This window comes from Pelecanus crispus, chromosome 4, assembly GCF_030463565.1.
Source record: "Pelecanus crispus isolate bPelCri1 chromosome 4, bPelCri1.pri, whole genome shotgun sequence".
Lineage (NCBI taxonomy): Eukaryota > Metazoa > Chordata > Aves > Pelecaniformes > Pelecanidae > Pelecanus > Pelecanus crispus.
This window is the reverse complement of record NC_134646.1, coordinates 78088619-78108243: the sequence shown is the minus strand read 5'-3', so window position 1 is coordinate 78108243 and position 19625 is coordinate 78088619. Positions and strand designations below refer to the sequence as shown.

Here is a 19625-nt window from a genome sequence, read left to right as displayed (position 1 = left end):
AATTTTTCAGTAGGAACCTGTACGATTTCTTAATCTCATTTGCAGCTTTGTTCTCTGTTCTTATACCTGCAACTTTTGAGGCTTATCTGTGCTGGTTGTTGAATGAAAAAGTAATATAGGTTGGAAAGGACCTCTACAAGTCATATGGTCTCCAAGTTAGAGCAGGTTGCTCAGAGCCTTGTCCAGTCAAATATTTAATGTCTTCAAGGATGGAGACTTTACAGCCTTTCTGGGCAACTTGTTCCAGTGACTGGCAGCCATTATGGGAAGAGGACTTTTCCCTTTGCCTAGTTGAAATTTCCTTTGTTTCAACCTGTGTCCATTGCCTTTTGTATTAGCACTGTGTGAATCTGATTGATTAGCCACAGGTTGCCCTTGGTGAGTCTGTGCTGGCTATTCCCAGACACCTTCTTGTCTTTCATGTGCTTGGACATGTCTTTTAGGAGAATTTGCCCCATAATCTTGTAGGCATTGAGAGTACGCTAGTCAGCCTAGCTTGTAGTTCCCCAGTTCGTTCTTGTTTTTCTTGAAGATAGGTGCAATGTTTGCAATGGTTGCCTTTTTCCAGTCATTGGGTATCTCCCCTGATGACTGTGACCTTTCAAAAATTATAGAGACCACTGTTGCAATCACATTGGCCAACACCTTCAGCATCCCATCTGGTCCCATAATCTCATAGATGTCCAATTTGATTAAGTGCTCCCTGCCTTTTTCTTAATATGCTGTGGGTAGTGCCTCAGTCTTGCAGCCTTTATCACTAGACTAAAGGACCTGAAGGCTTGGGAGCAGATGTTACAGTTTAAAAAACAAACAAAATGCTGAGACAGAGGGGGTATAGAGTACCCCAGCCTTTTCTGTGTCCTTTGTCACTCAGTCTCCTGCCCCAGTGAGCATTCCTTAGCCTTTGTTTTGCTACTGTTGTATTTACAGAAAATCTTCTTGTGGCACATAGCATCCCTCACTAGTTTTAACCCCAGCTGAGCACTGTAAGCTATTTTTTACTATGTTTATGCCAAACTATACTGAAACTTTAGAAAAAACTGAAAATGGAATCCAGAAAACTTGCAGATTAAGGAGACAAGCAAGAAGTTAATAGGAATATCAAACCAAAGTAGGAGCACATAACTTTTGTTTTGATATTTATGCTTCTGAATACTTTCATCTATCTTATTAGATCAAGTGAAAGTATCAGCTTCCATTGTTGTGAACAGAGTAGGGCATTTACTTGTCACTAGCAATTTCAGTAACTTTGAACTATGTATTTCCAAGTCTGGGAAAGGAGTGTTTTTGTGGTTTTGCTTTTGTGTAGTTTTCAAGGGTTGCATTGAGAACTCGGAAAATTGACTAGAATATACATCTAAAATTTGCATTGGAATTACAAATTTCCAATGTGGAGGGACTGTAAACATGTAGGATTGGAAGTCAGAATAATCCTGATGCTTTGGATATGTGGTCTGAAAAAAAATGCTGTTCAGTAGGACTAAGTGTTGGATTTTCATAGTGGTAGGTGATCAAGCTGGGAGATGAGTGGAAGCTGCATTTTCACAGAAAGGAATCTGAGAGTCGTAATTGTAGTTTTCTCTGCAGAAAGACCAAAGTCACACTGACATAAATTAATAGTGCTGTTTATAAAAAGCATGAAGAAGATTCTTTGCTTTTCCAGTGGTAGTACTCAGCGGGAGTACTTTGTTCATGTCATCCTGTTTGGGCCATCTTGTTTCAAGAAACAGGGACCAAACAGAGAAGCTTCTGAGGACAACATGAACAGAAATCTAGAAGTCTACCTGCGTGGGCAGACTGAAGGAACTGGGGCTGTTTAATCTGACAAGGAGGAGCTAAAGGACAACCCAGTAACTGTCCTTAAATAACTTAAGTTACATGCAAAGAAGAAAAGGCATAAATTATTCTTGTTCCAGGAAGAGGAGAGCTTAGTAGCAATGAATATTTAGACTACATATTAAGAAGAACTTGGAAGGGATAAAGATAGTGAAGCATTGGGGTGGATTGCCTGGAGAAATGGTGTAATCGCATTCAAAGGAGGTTTTTAAGAACAAAATGAATGAGGATCTCTAGGATTATAGCCAGACTCAATGTTGGTAGTAAACTAAATGGCTTCTTGAGAACCCTTTCAAGCATTCATACAAATGTTACAATGGTTATTATAGACTCCTCAGGCAAATTTTTCTTGTGGCAGTCTTTCAGAGTTTTGATCAGGCAGTCCCTGTGATTTTAGTCTTTGGATTATTAGGGCTATTATTAGTTAAAAAGCTGAATTTTGAGAGAAATAAAGCCGTTTATTTGTTCCTAACGGAATTACTCTGCTCCTTGAAAGGTACAAGGTTTATGCTTCATTATCAATAATCTGTGTGGTAGCTTTTTATAAGGAACTATAGAAATAGGCCTAGCAAAAATCTCTGTGGTGGCTTTTTATAAGGAACTATAGAAATAGGCCTAGCAAAAACCATTGTCATATGTCTGAATGGAACCTGTGGAGTACTAACAGAAAGAAGGGCCCACAAAGTTTGAGATGTTAACTTCCATCTCATTGAAGTAATATGGATGATCCTTGTTTCTGATATTTGCTCTGGAGTTGGCTTGGGGCCTGGCTTCTCCTTCAGGAGGTTTGACTAGGTCTGGGCAGCCATCATAACTGATAAATGCACACTGATGTGCATATTTCCATCGGTACATATTTCCATTCTTGTTTTATCTTCCACCTACCGTTTACTGAGGCACTATCAAAAGTCTCCTGTTGCAAACAGAAGAGTTCTTTTGTATGGGAGTTGTAGAAATACTCAGCTAGGTCTCTGTATTTCTCATTTCTAGGATTAGGATCAACAGTGTTCATAAACAAACTGAATTTTTGGATGCTAATACTCGATTTCATCATTCCAGCTGGTTAGGCTTGAGAAAAGTTTGCAACTTTCAACTTGCGGGATGTACACCTTCATGTAAGGAGGCCCATACTGAGTCAAACTAAAGCTCCATCTCACTCAATATCCTGTCTCTGACTGTGGCCAACCACAGGTGCTAGGGTACAGAAAAAGACAAGTAACAGTGGTGGGTCCCCAGAATACTCTCCCAAACCTTCAATAACTAGTGGTTCCAGGATTCTGTGAGCCAAAAATTTATGTCTTTGTATATAATAACGCTTAATGAATTCCATTGTTTTGTCCAGGACCGTTGATATGAATTCAGCCCACAGACGATATCTGAAGATTCACAAATAGGTTCAGTGGTTTTAGTGGTAGGCACTATTGTTTAGACTCCCTAATTAGACAGTTACAGCTGTCCAGCATTATATTGTAAAAGGAATAGAGTGTCTGTGTCTGCTTGGAAGTGGGCTGTTGGCTGCTCAGAGGCAGATCTTTACAGGTGGTTTTAAATGTATTTTGTGCCATCTCTCTGTCTGCAGCTAGGACATCCTGGTAAAATACAAAAATTATCCTTTATTTCATCATAGACAGATTAAGTCATTGGAGCTCAGTAGTCCCTAGTTAAGCAACAGTTTGCTGATGAGGACAAAATAATTGCTGTGCAAGAGAATTGCTCCTGACTGTGCATTACTGGAACATGTATTAGACTACTGGATTGGATGTGTGATGCATACAGTCCCAAGACCTTTCCCTATGCCATTCTTCTAGATTCTCATATCTGATCTCAAACGAGTCATTATTGTTCTTGTAGCTTTCATGTATTGTTTTTTTAATATATATATATATGTATGTATGTAATGGTTAATAAAACTTATGCACATACCATTAGTTAGGTTGATTTCATATTACCATTCCCGATGCCACATCTTGAGACAATATCAAGCCCCTTTAAAAGTAACTGTTGGCTGAGCAGTTACAAAAAGAAAGTTCTAAGTCTAGAAACCCCAGTAATAATAGTGCATGAAGCAATCAGCTAGATGTATTTGGTGATTAAGGTAGAAGACATGCAGTGTATGAATAACCTATCAAAATCTAGACCTAGTTTGAAGACATCTGTAACGGATAACTGTGACTGTTATTTGTTCTTAATTGGGTAGACATCCTTACCTGATTTCCTCCCAGACTACATGTTAGACATACTAATGTGGTGAAACTTTGAAGAACCATAGATACTCGGGGGGGTAACTGATTTTTTTTCTAGCAGGATTGAATTTACAAACACAAAAGTGTAGGTCATCACAGTTAAAACGCTTTCTATTTTTAAATGGGACCCTAATTTGAACACTTAGACAACAAATCTGCAAGTTTTAATGAAGGAGATGCTCGAGGACGTCTAAAGTCTGATTCTCTTACCTCTGCCTTTTAGAAGTTCATTGTTAACTGTGAACTCTTTGGTGAATGTTGAAGGTGTTGTCTTCCCCCTTCACTGTAGAATAGCTGAGATCTTGAAAGGGAAGGTTGTATGCCTATATCTTGCTACAGTGAGACAGTATTCCTCTTTACAGTCTTAGAGGAATGAATGTTTCTTGTCTAGGTTTCAGAATTGTTCTCTTATCTTCCCACTCTCCCTTCTCTCCCACCACCCAAATCCTTTTCTTTTTGTGCTTTGATTCCTTAAAAGCTTGGTTAAGATGAAATTGTGATTGCAAGTATTAAAACTAGCTGAAGTATATGTTTCTGTTCAAGAATATTAAAAGATAAAATTTAGGTAAATCAGAGGTGAGGCTGAGTGCACAGACTGTCCAAGGTTTGGAAACTTTTTCGACTAGCATTTTCAGAAACATCCAGGCCTACATGTAAGTTAATATATATGGAAAGCACTGACAGATGATTGTAACCTTAAGTTAATTTAGCAAAGCATATTCTTGTTTGGAATTAAACTATTGGGCTTTTGTGTCAAACTTCATAGATTATAGCTCAGAGACTTTCAAGCTAGTTAAGTGGGTTTTTGAAAGGTTAACCAGTTGTTCAGTGTTTTTGTCATGGTAACTATAGCAGCTTACAAAAGACTTCAAGTCTGAAAGTGCAGAGAACAACCTAAGTGGTATCTTAAAACAGGTTCATTTTTAATTTTCAGGACAGAAAAAGAGTTTTCGTCAATATCATGTTCAGTTTTTTGGAGATGCCCCAGAGCGAGCCTGGATATTTGAGAAGAGCCTTGTGCCCTTCAAAGAAAAAGACCAGTTTGAACAATTATGCCAAGAAAGTGCAAAACAAGCCCTCACTAAAGCAGAGAAAATAAAGGTAAGAGGCTACCAAGTCAGACAAGATTTGCAGCTTTTTATTTTACTGTTACAGGTATGTACAGATATAAATAAATATTCTAGAAAGCTTTAAAGAAAGGTTGTTTTACAGAGGCTTGTAGTCTTATATTTCACTTACAGATGCAAAGAACGGGATGATTTACCACTGTTAGTTACTTATTAAAAGTCAGTACTCTTCTGCTGTGTCATTGATTCATGCATGGTATCGGTACTATCAAATACAATTCCATTTGAATGTCTGAATTGTAATTACACATTACACTTAGTCTCTTGGAATTGTTTTGTGTTAACGTTGGCATTTTGAAATTAAGTGGGCAAATTTCCCACACTGTTGTCTTATCTTGCAGATGTTAAAGCCTGTTTCAGGGAAGCTGCGGCCACAGTGGGAGATGGGTGTTAAGCAAGCAAGTGAAGCAGTAGGCATGACAGTGGAAGAACGGAAGGCCAAGTACACCTTTATCTATGTTAGGGACAGACCTCATCTTAATCCTCGAGTGGCAAAGGAAGTTGGCATTGCTGTGGAACCGTTAGAGGAGATAGATGAGTCATCTTACTCAAACGAAGAAACCACTCAAAATCTGAAATCGATGAAGGAGTCTGGCATTCCTAACAAGAGGAGGAGAAGGACATCAAAATTGTCTGCCACTGATGATATGCAAGAAGGCAGTCAGTCGGGGACTAAGAATACTACTCCTCAAAAGTCATCCGAACAGGCAGAATCCAAAAGAGGGATAGGCTCCCCTCTCAATAGAAAGAAAACTCCAGCATCTACTCCACGAAGCAGAAAGGGCGATGCAGTATCTCAGTTTTTGGTCTTTTGTCAGAAGCACAGAGATGAGGTTAGTTGCTTTTAGCTGTTCTTGTTGTTGATTGTCTCATTTCTGTACTTAAACTTCTTTACTTAGTTGACAAAAACTAGTTGTTAGTGTAGAATCCATAATACTCTGGGCTTGACAAGGTATGCCTGCATCAAATCTTAGTCTAGACAGGAACAGAGAAAGAAGGGAATGTAGGTGAGCAATATAAACAAAACAGTGGTAATGCCATTGTACTTTAAGCATAAGTTGTGTTAGTATCTTCTTACATAATCTCATAGTCCTTTGTATTCGCCATAATTTTTTTTAGTGTATGTAAAATATAGTAAACATACATACATATGCTCAGGCAAATATAACAAAGGTTATGCTGTTTATGGCAATCTACTTGTAGTTATCCTGCACATTCTTTCTGAAGATGTGGCTCAGTTCCTTTGGTGTGTTCCCTTGTCTTTGAACTCAAAACTCCATTTACCTACCTACAATCTTTTGCTGAGCTTCAAAAGAAGCTAGTCGCCAAAGCTTGTGAAAATCACTGTCAAGTGTGCAATCTGCTGGGACAGCAACTAGGTCCTCTTGAGAGGATTACGCTTCAAGACAAGGTAGCATAAATAAATACCTTAATATCCACATTTCTTAGGAAGACAGAAGTATAAAAGCAGTACTGCTGTTCTAGCTCATTACTTCAAAGTCATGACCGTCATTTTTCTTCCTTACAACCCTCTGCTCCATTTGCAGCACAATTCCATGCACTGGAAGAAGCATGAGTGCTCATATTTTCTTGTAGTTGTACTATTCCGTAATGCCCACAGAAGGACCAGAAAGTTAGTGATGACTTTGTCACACTGTTTAGCTACTGAATAGTTGACTTCATTATAGGACATTTGTGTTAGAAAACATTAACAGATAGTAACTTTATAAAGAAAAATTGAAAAACAGATTCTGTTGTATGGAAGTCAATTAGTTGTGGTTCAACTTGGGATCTTCTTAGATGATTGCAACTTAGGCTAATATTGAGAGTGAAAATGAACACAGCGTTAGATATACCTTTTAGTGGCTTTGGTTAAATTGAGAAAAGCATTGGCAGTTCAGTTTGCTGGCTCCAGAAGGGAAAGGGTTTTGTAGCCAGACTATTAAATACAGATTTTGACATAGTCATTTTGAAAAGCTGTATGGGTAAATCATCTGTCTCATGTTTGAGAGACCTGAGTTCTATTTCCAGTTCTTCTATAAATAACCTTGTGTCTTGCATAGTGGCAAGGGGGAATTTCCTTGGCCTTTAATGTAGGTAGCAAGAAGTCTTGTGCAATATTGAGGGACATGAAATTACTTCTCTGGAAGAAATGAGATTATTATGACTGGTTTTGTCGATTCTTAGCCAAACGTATCTTACCACAGAAAACACATGCTGAGTCTCTGATGTTGTATTTCTATTTTCTGTGCCAGTTATCAAGGTTCATTCCCTACTATGGTTATAGTGTAATTCTCAAATTAATAGATGGAAAATATGAAGATTATTACAATATTTGACACCGAGGAATTGCTTTGTCTTCAGTGTCATTTCAGGAAACTGAAAAACTTGCATAAACTTGAAAATCACACTGATGATAGTGGCTAATGTTGCACAGTTTTAAGTCAAAGGAAGTAAGTTTCAAAATATTACATATATTTAGAGAGAGGACATCCTACCATTCCTGACTAGAATACCTTTAAATAAGATCAGTCATGAAAACCCAAATCCATCTGATTGTGTGACCCATTCTAACAGGCACAGAAGCACTTCTGTGTGTAGAACAGAACTAGGTTATGAAAACTGCAGATACCAGGTAACTGCAGATGACAGCCCCTCTAACTGATCAGGGCAGTAGAACCTGTCTTTCCTTTCTCCTGAATTCAAAGTTAACTGTCGAAGTGGGGAAATACCATTTTAGATAGTCATGCTTCTTGCACAGAACCAAAGTTACCTGAGTTTGTTTAACACTTCCAGCCTGTCATGTCGCTTTTAAAATGGCAGTTTTGTGCCTTCATTGGAAGGTGGAGATTGTATCCAAACTAGAATTTGGAGTTTTGCCTTCCGTTAGGCTTGTCTGGTTCAACTTGCATGGTTTGCTTTCCATCCAAGAGTTTGCTTTGTTGCTGTTGTAATGTTCTGATGCTTTAGAAGGAGTGATAACATTGAATAAAAAACAGACCTGTTCTTGAGCTACTCGTATTGGTGGCATCTGAGAGTTTAGTGTATGGCTACTTCAGTATTTGTATGTAGAAACTTAGAAGAAAGGAAAACCATGGATCCAGAAGAGGCTTTCTGGCCCCCGGACTTGGGAAGGGATGGAAGTGAATGGAAAGGAATGACTGAAGACTTCTATTTTGGGGCCTCTAATAATCACAAGCTCTCTTAAAAGTAGAGCCGCTTCTGCCATGTCTTGCTTGGAGTCCAGCTTTGTACGGTAGTAGAATTCATAGATTGGTTTGGTTTTATTAATTACTACTTTTTGTGTTACTTTTTCTGGGGATAGGAGGGTGACGAATAGTTGAAATTTTTAGAAATTAATTATGGCTGCTGGAAGACTGGATGAACTGCTGGAAAATGTTTTTAATGATCTAAGAGGCATGCTTCCCTTAGGAAGGTATTGAAAGCTTGGAGCACTTTCATGGTTGTAGTGACGCATTAAGTATTTTGCACTGTTACCAAAGGAGTACAGATATATTTTGTACTGTTGGCATTCTTATGCGCTTCCTCTGTGAAACATAACCATAGTAACTATTAGAAGGGAGTGTTTGACTTGAGATAAATGTATTGTTCAGTGAGAGGCAGACAGCTATACTGTTTATATTAGAAATTCACTGATTTGGGCCTTGAGTCTGTTTTGAGGTAAATTAAGAAATAATTTCACTAGTATAGTTCACAGTTGAAGATTTCTGCATGCGTAAGGAGCTGTTGAACATCAAGATAAATAAGAGCGAAGGTAAAATGCTTTGCTTGGATGAGCTAGGGTGTGCCTGGTCTAATTACCATGTTTTCCACACCTATAGTGATACTAATTCCCAGATCCAAGAAAAGGTCTACCATGTGTTCTGTAGCATAGTTAGACTTAGAATAAGTACCTGGGAGAAGTGCATGATTTTCATGTACATCAAGATACCCAATACATCATTTCCAGTATTTATACTGGGATTGAGTATTACAGTTATGAAGTCTTTGGAGAAGACTGCTGGGCATTTTCCTTGGAGGCCTTCTTCACAAGGATCCCTTAACCATTAAGAACCATGAGTGTCTTCTGTTTGTCATTTCAGAGCACTCCTAGCCAGTTGAAAGTTGTTTTTATTCATATTTTGGTGGGACTGGAGATGATGTTAAACTGTATTTCATTTATGTGAACAAAACAAGTTATTTCTTAGAGAATTAAATAACTCTGTGCCCTAGTTGAGCACACTGAACTAAACGCTTAGTAGCAATGGTCAAAATTGATGCTGATTTCTTTTCCTAAGTGAGATTTGTTGGAGGGGTATCTTGTGGGTCTGTCTGCGTTCTCCCCTCTCAATAACTTTTTGATATTGTTGGATTTTAGCCAAACTTTGAGTAGAGGCCTCCAAAGGTAGTTGTATTCTCCAAGCTTTATGCAGATGGGTTATACCAGATAGAAGCAAGAGAACTTGGTACTCCACTAGGGGAGAAATTACAGCATGAATTTTCCTACTAGACACTGAATAATCCCAATGGAAGGAAGGTACTACAACTATTCTAACCCTTTGAGAAGCTTCAGTCACACTTGCATCTTCTTTGACAACAGGAAATGCAATTTTAAGACACTAAGTTCTACGAAATTAGGTTTAATCATTTCCACTTGTCACAGAAAATTTGTATTTCTGTTCTGTTGAATGGTATTACTGTTTGAATGCTTGGCTTTGTTTGCCTAGTTTTTATTTTGCTCTTTGATTTTGGAGCATTGGTTGCATCACTCCAGTAATAGGATTTGGAGAATGCTGGGTAATGCGAGCAGAGGGTTTGTTTTTAAAGCTACTGTTTCATTTCTGTAGATTGTACAGTCTTAGAGCTTTCCGACTTCTATGATTAATCAAATCTGGTTTTCCTTAAGTAGAAGTATGGGAATACTGAAGGAGTTCGGGAGGATTTTTTCTTCGCTTTTAATACTGGATTTTCTGTTTGTGTTGAATAAACTGCTCGAAACTCTCTTAAATTCCATGTTGATGGCTATTATGTGTCATGCTCATATTATTAAGAAAAGATGCACAGCTTTTTGAGTTCCTAATGTTAATATACATAGTATAAAATGACAAATTAATACAGGAAAATGTTGCATCAGACGCTAGCTTGTATAAATCTCTCTAGATAGGTGTAATGAGTTTTATGTTTAACGAGTTCTCCTATGAATTGATGGATGTCTTTGTAGGCAAGCATATATTCCAATATTGCTTGTCTGTCTTTTGTGGTATAGATTTAAACTTCATCAAGAAATAATACAATTTTTTTTTGAATGACCACAAGATTTACATTTACTCCATTTTTGAATGTTAAAAGGCAAATACATACTTCCAAAATGATTCTTAATACTTCTGAATTTGCTAATAGATTTTTTTTTTTTGAGACAGAGAGAGAGAAGTGGTTATTCAAAGAAAAACTGGATACAGAAGGTTTTAATCTAGTTCTGTCTACAGCAGAAATGTTAAATAACTCATGTGTATCCAGTTTTCCAAAGCAATAGAAGTATGTACACCATTCTTTTCAATGGTCACCTTTTTTTAATACAACCCTATTTCTGCATGTATAGGTGGTTGCTGAACATCCAGATGCTTCAAGTGAGGAGATTGAAGAATTGCTCGAATCGCAGTGGAACATGCTTAGTGAAAAACAGAAAGCTCGCTATAACACAAAGTTTGCCATAGTGACCTCTCCCAAATCTGAAGAAGACTCTGGTAAACGTAAAACTGTGCTAGTGTACTCTAACTAAATTTGATATACATAGTGGTGTTAAACTAAGCACATATTTGAGACCTGTAGGGAAAACAGCTTTCACTGTTTTCCAGTTTTAATTCTTGGTGTTTGTGCCAATAGCAAAGGAATGCCAATGGTTACAATAAACGCAACCCATGAAGTCTACATTTCTTGCTCATTGTTCTGAAAAGTTGTTATATGTAAACCTTCTACTGTTTAGAGATTGATGATTTCTCATTCTTCTTCTGCCCATAAGCAGCTGCCATTGCATCCACTGCCTGTTACGAGTGGATGGTGGGAAGGGAAGACAAAGTGTTACTACTAGTAAAATTTGAGTTGTTTTTTTATATAATAGTTAGGAAATGGTTTTAAAAGTTTAATCAGTGCTACACCTTTTCTTCGTATATACCTGAAGTATATTACCTCATCATCATCAACTCAGGAAGAAGTATTCCAAACTTTATTCTGAAACTTTCATCTGTTTGGATTTTATTGTGCTAATCAAAGTTTTTTAGGACATTGTGCAAGATTGCAAATACTTTTTTTTTTTCTCCTTTTATTTTTTTGTTGCTGTTGTCTAGCGTTTGGTTTTGATAAACAGTCTCAATTATTTTGCAAAATACTTAAGGGGTTTTGGAGTCACTTATTTGAGAAAGAAGGAGGAAGATAGTTTGGCATTTGCATGAACTTTATCAAATTTAACTAGCTATCATTTTTCAAATTTAAATAGCTTTACAGCACTGTAAGAAGACTTCTTATGGAAGTATTAGAAGCCAACAGGTGCTGCTTTGGGCAATGACAAGAATGAGAGGGAGTGTTTGAAAGTTTGTGAGACTTGGAAAAACTTGTATAAAAATGGCAGTCAGTTTTGTTAACTGTGTGTGTGTGAAATAACATCATTTTGTGGAAAATTGAAAAGTTTTTAACTTTAAAAATTTAAGTGTCAAATATTTGGATATCAGTTTAAAAAAAAAACACATTCTGTATCTCTCAAGGTTCATCATTGAAGAATATTGGAGAGGCCAAACGTAAAGTGTTTCAAGACTCACCTAAAAGGAGATCAAGATCCAGAAGTAATTGAAATTTGTGTTGTGTGCAAATAGTTCATCATTATAAGTAGCTATTGAGTGTATTTTTTTATGTAATCGCCCACGTATCATAATCTCTTTATTTTATCTCAGATGTTGTCTTCCTTGACGTTAGAATTTTAATGGATCCCAAATTAAATATCTAAACACTGTAGTGCTGAATTTTGTTCACCTTCCTCAGTGTCATATTGCAAGAAATGTAATTGAAATTGTACCTGTACCAGGTGTTTCTAGTACATATATTGTGTACATTTATAGTTATCTACAGATGAAAACGTGTCAGTTCAATCGTTCCCCTACCCAAATCCTCTTATCTTAAACTTGGAAGAATATTGTGGGATTTCTTTTGCTGGCTTTTTGTAAGTAGCAGGTTCTCCTGGAGCCATTTCAGTCTGCTTTGTGGATTCAGAGTCTGATAAAAGAATATGTCCTAGATTGTTTAGATAAGAACATTAATTTGATAATTACCCATTATTTTCAAGTTGCTATATTTTTAATATTTACAGCTATTTGTTCCCACTGGAATAGAATACTTGTAGCTGTAGGGCAGTTTTCAGTTAACATATTTGTGCCCCTGGAGCTTGCAATCTTCATACTAATAATACTCTGTAGCTTCATAAACTAGAGAGTACTGGAGAGTGTAATGATGTCATTTCATCCTGATGAAACAGACCACTTCCTAAACCTTCATCTATCTTTGTGAGGTGGAGTGAGTGCAAACAATAGCTGAACCTGTGGAAAGGGTATGTAGGTTAGTCACTGACCTTTTGTAATTGAGCAGCTGCTTGAACTTTACAGCGAACGATCATCTAAGTACGTGAATAAGTGCGTTGGTTTAAAATGACCAACATCATTCTGTTCTTAGGATTTTGGTTCACAAAGGAAGGGGATCTTACGGTCTCCTGTAAAATATAAGTAAGCTTGCTAGAGTTCATAACTGCCATACTAGAAAGAGAGAATTAACCTGTACGGTTGGTGATATCTTGTCTTTTCCAGAGGCCCCTTAATAGATGTCGCCAGTATCTTTATCTGTAGCATTTGGAGAACTTAAAGGAGATTTAAGGAAGGGACTTAAAAGTTCATTTCAGTGATAAGACACTGTTACAAAGTGGCAGGAGAGTTAAAAGCTGTATGGATCAATCATGTGCAGTCTGACAATATGAAACAGATGTTGGGCAGTAATATTCAGATCTTAATCTAGTGCTTATACAGGTAGACTCATCTTTCTAAAATAACTTGAGTATGAAGCAGTTGATTTGGATGTGTTCTAGAGTTAGTCTTCAGCACCAGAAACCAGACCTTAAGCATTAAGAGGTCATCAAACTGTGTTAATGTTTAACCATGTTTTAAAAATAATGACTGAAAGAAAAGTAACTTAAATAACTAGATCAGTTCAAAATAATTTGAAAGTGGGTTTTAGATTATTTTTCATGTAAGTTTCCCCCATCCCCCATCCCAAGGTAACTTACATGGAAATAAAAGAAACCAAAAAAAGAGGACAAAGGAACCTACAGAAGATTTTGAAGTTCAGGAAGCACCTAGGAAAAGACTCAGGATGGATAAACAGAATAATCGGAAGGTAATTATGTCGTTGGTTTGTTTGGGTTGATTTATAGCAGCACCAATCACATTGCTGTAGTTAAGTTTGTCAGCATTTCCATTTTCAGGATTAAAAAAGTAATGTCTGTATATCAAACCAAACTGTTGTAAATATTCAGAGATACATGTGAGCTTATTGCTGTGGGGTTTTTTTTTTGCTTTGGTTTTGAGGATGGAGGTATGACAAATTGCACTTGCTACTTAAACTGTGGTGAAAATGTATGCTGAGAAAATCTGTTTCCTGAAGGAATGTGCAGAGGCATGACCCTTCCGTCTTGTCATGCTTTGTAGTTCTTTTTCTTTCCTCCTGGAATTCAGAGATGTATACAAGAATGTTAAAAAAAAAAAAATCTTTAGTCAATACTTAATTTAGACAAAAGTCGGGGGAAGAGAGGAAAGCAAGTAAAGCAAAACAGAAAAACTACTTTTCAGGAACTGGAAGCCTGTAGTACACTTGGCATACTGAGCCATTTCTTAAGTTAGGAAGCTGCAGTAAATATTACAGTATATTTATCGTACAAATCACAGGCTCCTTTTCAGTTTAGCTTTCTTGTGAGAATGAGAATTTTCCTTACATAGGTCACTAAAACTATGTATATGGATACAGCCCAAATGTTGTAGAGAATGAAGCATAGGTTTATTTAGTCCTGCATGTAGACCAGTGAACTTTATGGGTTTTACTTGTGTGGAAAGCTTAGCTTACAAGTGTTTTCAGATGTGTTATGACAGTATCATACTGTAATTTGAGTCTTGCAGACCTCATCTGAGGACTTTAGTGATACAGTGATTAAATGAAACAACCTAATATAAGGAAAGGTGGTGGATTTATTTTTTAAATGAACTATTGGAGGTCACATTTGTTTGGTAGGCTGGTTGTTTTAGTACCTCTGTTGATATTGTGGATATTCAGACAACTTGTTTAGAGTTCAATATAAAAAACGAATAGAATTTCAGATAGCCAGGCTTAATGAGCTTATTAGCAAGGGACAAAGATAATTCTTAGAGAAATGTTGTTACCTTTGCAGAAAGAAGGGCGAAAACTGGGTTTTGCACTTCTTGCTCTAACGAGTTAGTCGTTGAATATTCGTCTTATATTCTAGGAGAAGTTTCTCAACCCTTTTTAAACTTGTCTAATTGATTTGAATTCCCTATAATACACTAGATTTATGGAATAATTAATTTTACTTATTGTAATTCCTGCTATGAAGTCCTTGTTTTGACTGTCCCTAAAGTTACTTCTTTACTGTCCCACCGGCGTTTGTACACTACAATTAGCCTACATTATTACAAGTAGAATGAAAGGTGGTTGCAGTATAGTTCATGCAGAGGAGGTTCTGGTATCTTTGATGCTGTGATGCAGATGTGAGTATCAACAGGAAAATAAATAAATAAATGAGATGAATGATTCCCTTAAGATATGTACCACTAATAACGCTGCCTTAGTAATGTGCGTTTAAAAAGTGTTGTCCTCTCTCTGATCCGTTTATCAGAACTAGTTACAAGGAATCTGGTGTGTGTAAATATTAGGTAATTTGGAAATTCTAAATGCATATAGCAGTGTTTGTGCTTCTGTCCACAGAAAGGTCAGATATCATAGAAAGGTTGCTTGCGGTTTCTTTTATGAATTATCTTAGTCTTTTTCCTGTCTTTGCCAGCCCAGAGTACTTCTAGCTGTATGTGTGGCTGTTTAGCAAAACATTTAGTGAATGACAGTGAAAATGTCTATGATTCAAATGATTCAAAAAAGTAAACACTAACCATACATCTTCCTTCTGCTGTTCCCAGTTTACCTGCAGGCTTTTGTTACAATCATTTTGGATAGGAGGAGCTTTAATGACTCTTTTTCATGACATTTTACTTCTTGCATGAGAGTTGTCCTTTTTGCCTTTAATTCTTATTTACAAAATCTGAATGTTTTCACACAAAGTAACTAAGTCATAAGTACCCATATGGAAGTTTTGAAAAATTAATTTGTTCATCAGTGCTTTCATGATTTATATAAAATGCACATTAACAAAATGGGGGTTCTGTAAAGCATGCTTTAAGAGTGAACTATACTGTACATTTTCTTTCATTTTTACACAGAAGTGTAACAGTAATCTTACAAAACTGATATTGGGAGCCTCTGGTGGCATTAGTGCTAGGGCGTCTTGTCTGCTTAGAAGTCAGTAAAAGCACAGTGTAGCACATCTGTAGTACACTAGCCATTCATATTTTATTTTTACAAGGGAAACCAGTTCTCTGGCCTTTGAGCTGTTCACCTGCACATCTTTTGTAAAACAATGTCAGATGAAGAATATGAAAAAGTATGTAAAACCTTCTGTTTGGTAGAATTATTCTTACTAATGAGGTGAGCTTTTGTCAGGGTTAAGCATTCTTGGCTACAGTTTTAGTGACTTATTACTTGAATGAATTTGTAACATACAAAAAGTAAAAAAAAATAGTGGCATGTGTAAGGAACAGTGTCTAATTTTGACCAAGCTTTGACAAAAACTTCCCCAGTTTTTGGCCTAAACTTTTAATGATAAATTCTCAATCTGGAGCAAATTTATGTGTTGTTTATGCTCCCTTGAAAACAGTGTTTTTATTTTGGAAATGCTGAAACAATCTTAACCATAGTAATTTAAAAAATGGCACTGCTATAAGTTGTGGAGTCGAAAGCAAGCCTTTCTGAGACTTAAATTCTGCATAGGGTTTATTCTCAAATTTATTTACTAATTCTGCAGTTTACCTTTAATAATTAAAGGTGTTAATTTGACCAGTTTAGACAAAGAATAGTAAGGATTATTTACATGTTTTGTGTTCATTTAGAGCTCCCCTTTTTGATATGCTGAGTTTGGGATGGATAAGTGGGATGCTGGAATACTGTGTTCTTTAATTTTTCTCATTGGTTTACGGGTTTGTACCCTGTGCTGTAAATGAGTTTTAAAAATCACTTAAATGGGGCTACCTTAACTACATTACCATTCAGATATTTGTAAAGACACTTTCTTTTTAATAACATAAATCCAGAAGTTATTGCCAGTTTTATCCAACCACTCATAAATTAGGAGTTTTTTTATTTTTTCATATTTTTTTTTGTGACAGAGGGAGACAAGCAATGACAAAACAGCAAAAACAAACTCTTCTAAGGTCACAGAAACCTCCTCTTCACAAAAGAACCAGTCAGGTAATGTGGTCAGAATAAGTTTTAATGTAACTTTTTCAATTAAATAATTTTAAAATAAACAGGTTGTCTGAGGCAGCCGGCTAAATTTTGCTGACGCAATAACCAGTTACAGCCACTATGCCACAGATGGGGGGGGGAGCGTGCCCTCTTCCTTCACTACCACCATTTTGCAACATTATACTTGACTGAAATTGTGTATTGCTGATTTAGAGCAGCAGTTCACAAGTTCACCATTTGATGGCACCAAATTAAAGCTATTGCCCTGTGATTTTGACGAGCAGTGATACAAATCCTACTGCTCCAATTTGTCATTGTGCATTAGCCCAATAAAATAAGTGCAGTGACCATCAATGTAATCAGTTACTATATGATTTTTTTAGTCCTTTTAAATGATGCTTGATGGGAGGCAGTGTGGAGCGCGAGAGGGAATTCTTCTCTAAATAACCTTGGATCAAAATCCAAAAGTCAGACTTGTTAATCGTGCTCAAGTTTAAGGTAACTTCTGTAAGAGCACGTCTCTTTAGGTATTATCATGATATGCCAAAGATGAGTAACCTTCAGCAAGCTCTGCGCAATGTAGAAGTGATGACGTGCCATAGAGAATGTCTGATACCTGGCTCCTGTGTATAACCTTCCTCTTTTAACAAAGTGTTAGTGGTACTCAGATTGTGATGAGATCATGTAGGCCTTCTAATGTTTATCTGAGGAGATAACTGTTACCTCTCCTTTAAAGAGGTCATAAGTCACAAGATATTTTGATTTTAACAGAAATGAGCCAAAAAAAATTGGTAAGACATTTCTTCGCCATTTGTAGTACATATTTGATTACTAGAAACCTCTTTATTTTTAAAATCAAGGCAAAACACATGGTTTCAGAAACTTACTTCATGTTCTCTCAGCCCTACGTAGGTGCCCAGAAGACCTACCTAAATCATTCCTTCGTTTATCTGAAGGAATATTTTAAATGGCTTCAGGGAGATAACGTTTTAAAGTTCCAAACTTCACTTTGTAAACCAAAATTATTTTACAGCAACGAAAAATCTGTCTGATGCATGTAAACCTCTGAAGAAGCGAAATCGGGCTTCAGCAGCAGAATCTTCAACTCTTGCTTTTAGCAAGAGTTCATCTCCTTCAGCTTCCTTAACTGAGAATGAGGTAAAAAAAAAGTGGTGTTTGCACACAGCCATTTAATTACAGAAATTTTCAGGTGTGAATCTTGTTTTAAAACAAAAATCAAAGGCAAATTCTCTAACGTTGGTGCTCTAGACAAGTTACAGTTTTGGCCTCTGTGAAACCTGTTAATGTGTGCATTGCAAATTCATTTATTGTAATACGAACGTCTGATTTGGGGACGTCGAGATATTATTGTGGTTTTTAATGTATTTACCAACAAAGTTTTAGAATTGTAACCTATTAGAGGCAAAGTAAAATGCCGGTGTGTTCTGTATTTTCTTCTACAGACTTTATGTAAGTGTACTACATTAGTTACATTATGTAACTCAATATTGTCATGTTGCCATAGCTTTTATATTGAAGCAAGTTTCCTAATCCTCTGTTTGAGCTAGAACTGGACAGTTTTCTGAGCAGAGCCCCTTTAAGCTCAAATTAGTTTTCAGGCTGTTTAAGTGCTATTTCTCTGTGATGCAAATAGCTTCATCCCCCGTAGAGTTAAGCAGGCAGTGAAGGATGTATCTTTTTGATACTTACTAATCATAGTCTTAGCTCTGCATATTTGGAACTGTAATTCTTCTTAATCAACATCCAATAAATTACATGTATGTACCAGAAGTGTATTCATACAATCCATTAAACCATTCCCCAAGTCATCTACACTATTAAAACCAATCAGCCAAAGAGTGGCAGCATGAGGGTGAAGTATGCATGCTGTTTTGCAGGTGGATTCAGAAATGTAGTTGGTAGGATTTAGTGAAATATCCATAGACAAACAGCTTCAAGCAGTTTGTATTACAGAAGCTGTAGAAAAAATACTCGCCTGCTAACAAGGGAGTAGGGCTTCCAGCTATCCTAGAGACTTTTTCATCTCCCCTAACAAACGCATGAGGTACTTAGACACTATAATGAATGCAGTTAAAATATCTAGACAATGTTCAGTAAATGGTTTACCTTTGGGTGGGAAAAAAAGATTGCATGTTAATGGCTGTATATCTTACTGTAACTGGAAAAATATTTTAACAAAAAACCCCAACAAATTCTCCCTCCTGTATCCCAATAAAACAAGCAAAGGAAGTCCCACAGGAAATAATGTCCATGGCAGCAGTCAAGTAAAGTAATATTTGTTCTCTCAATTGAGAGACTCCCATCTATTGGCTTATCAGCTTCTGCTGTTTTGGCTTTACTGCTGGGACTTGCTGTTTAATGGCTGTTTCTGTTTGGGACCATCTATTCAGCCCAGACCAGTTTAAGGAACATACTGTCTTTTTGGCTCTAAATACGCATCTCCAAATATTGTAATCTCAGGAGAAAGACTCTCCTATTTCTAGATACTGTGTTTATAAAATGAAATCCCCAGAAATCTTTTTCAACAAAGTGCTCATTTTGGTAGGAATTTGGGTTGTGACTTAACAATTCACATGTAAGCAAGGATATGGTTATATAGGCTGAGATGGAAATTTTAAGACTTGGCTCTTAATCTACTCAGCTACTGCTAAACAGCAAAAGGTGTAAGAAAAAGTAACATCATACACTGCTTGCAAAACACAGATACACAAACTAGAAAGTTAATTAATTGTTTTTAAGGGTTTAAAAGGTTTTAAAATATCAAAACAATCCCAATCAACAT

The 19625-nt window shown here is 36.6% G+C and overlaps 1 protein-coding gene across 1 annotated transcript in view; it reads left to right on the top strand.

Moving 5' to 3' along the window:
• NSD2 (nuclear receptor binding SET domain protein 2) overlaps window positions 1-19625 on the top strand; it is a 67979-nt gene that overhangs the window by 16918 nt on the left and 31436 nt on the right. Inside the window, exons 3-8 of the mRNA XM_009480361.2 lie at window positions 5014-5180; window positions 5548-6039; window positions 10806-10950; window positions 13518-13636; window positions 16744-16825; window positions 17856-17980. Coding sequence (XP_009478636.1) covers window positions 5014-5180; window positions 5548-6039; window positions 10806-10950; window positions 13518-13636; window positions 16744-16825; window positions 17856-17980 — 1130 coding nt within the window. The remainder of the gene's footprint in view (window positions 1-5013; window positions 5181-5547; window positions 6040-10805; window positions 10951-13517; window positions 13637-16743; window positions 16826-17855; window positions 17981-19625) is intronic.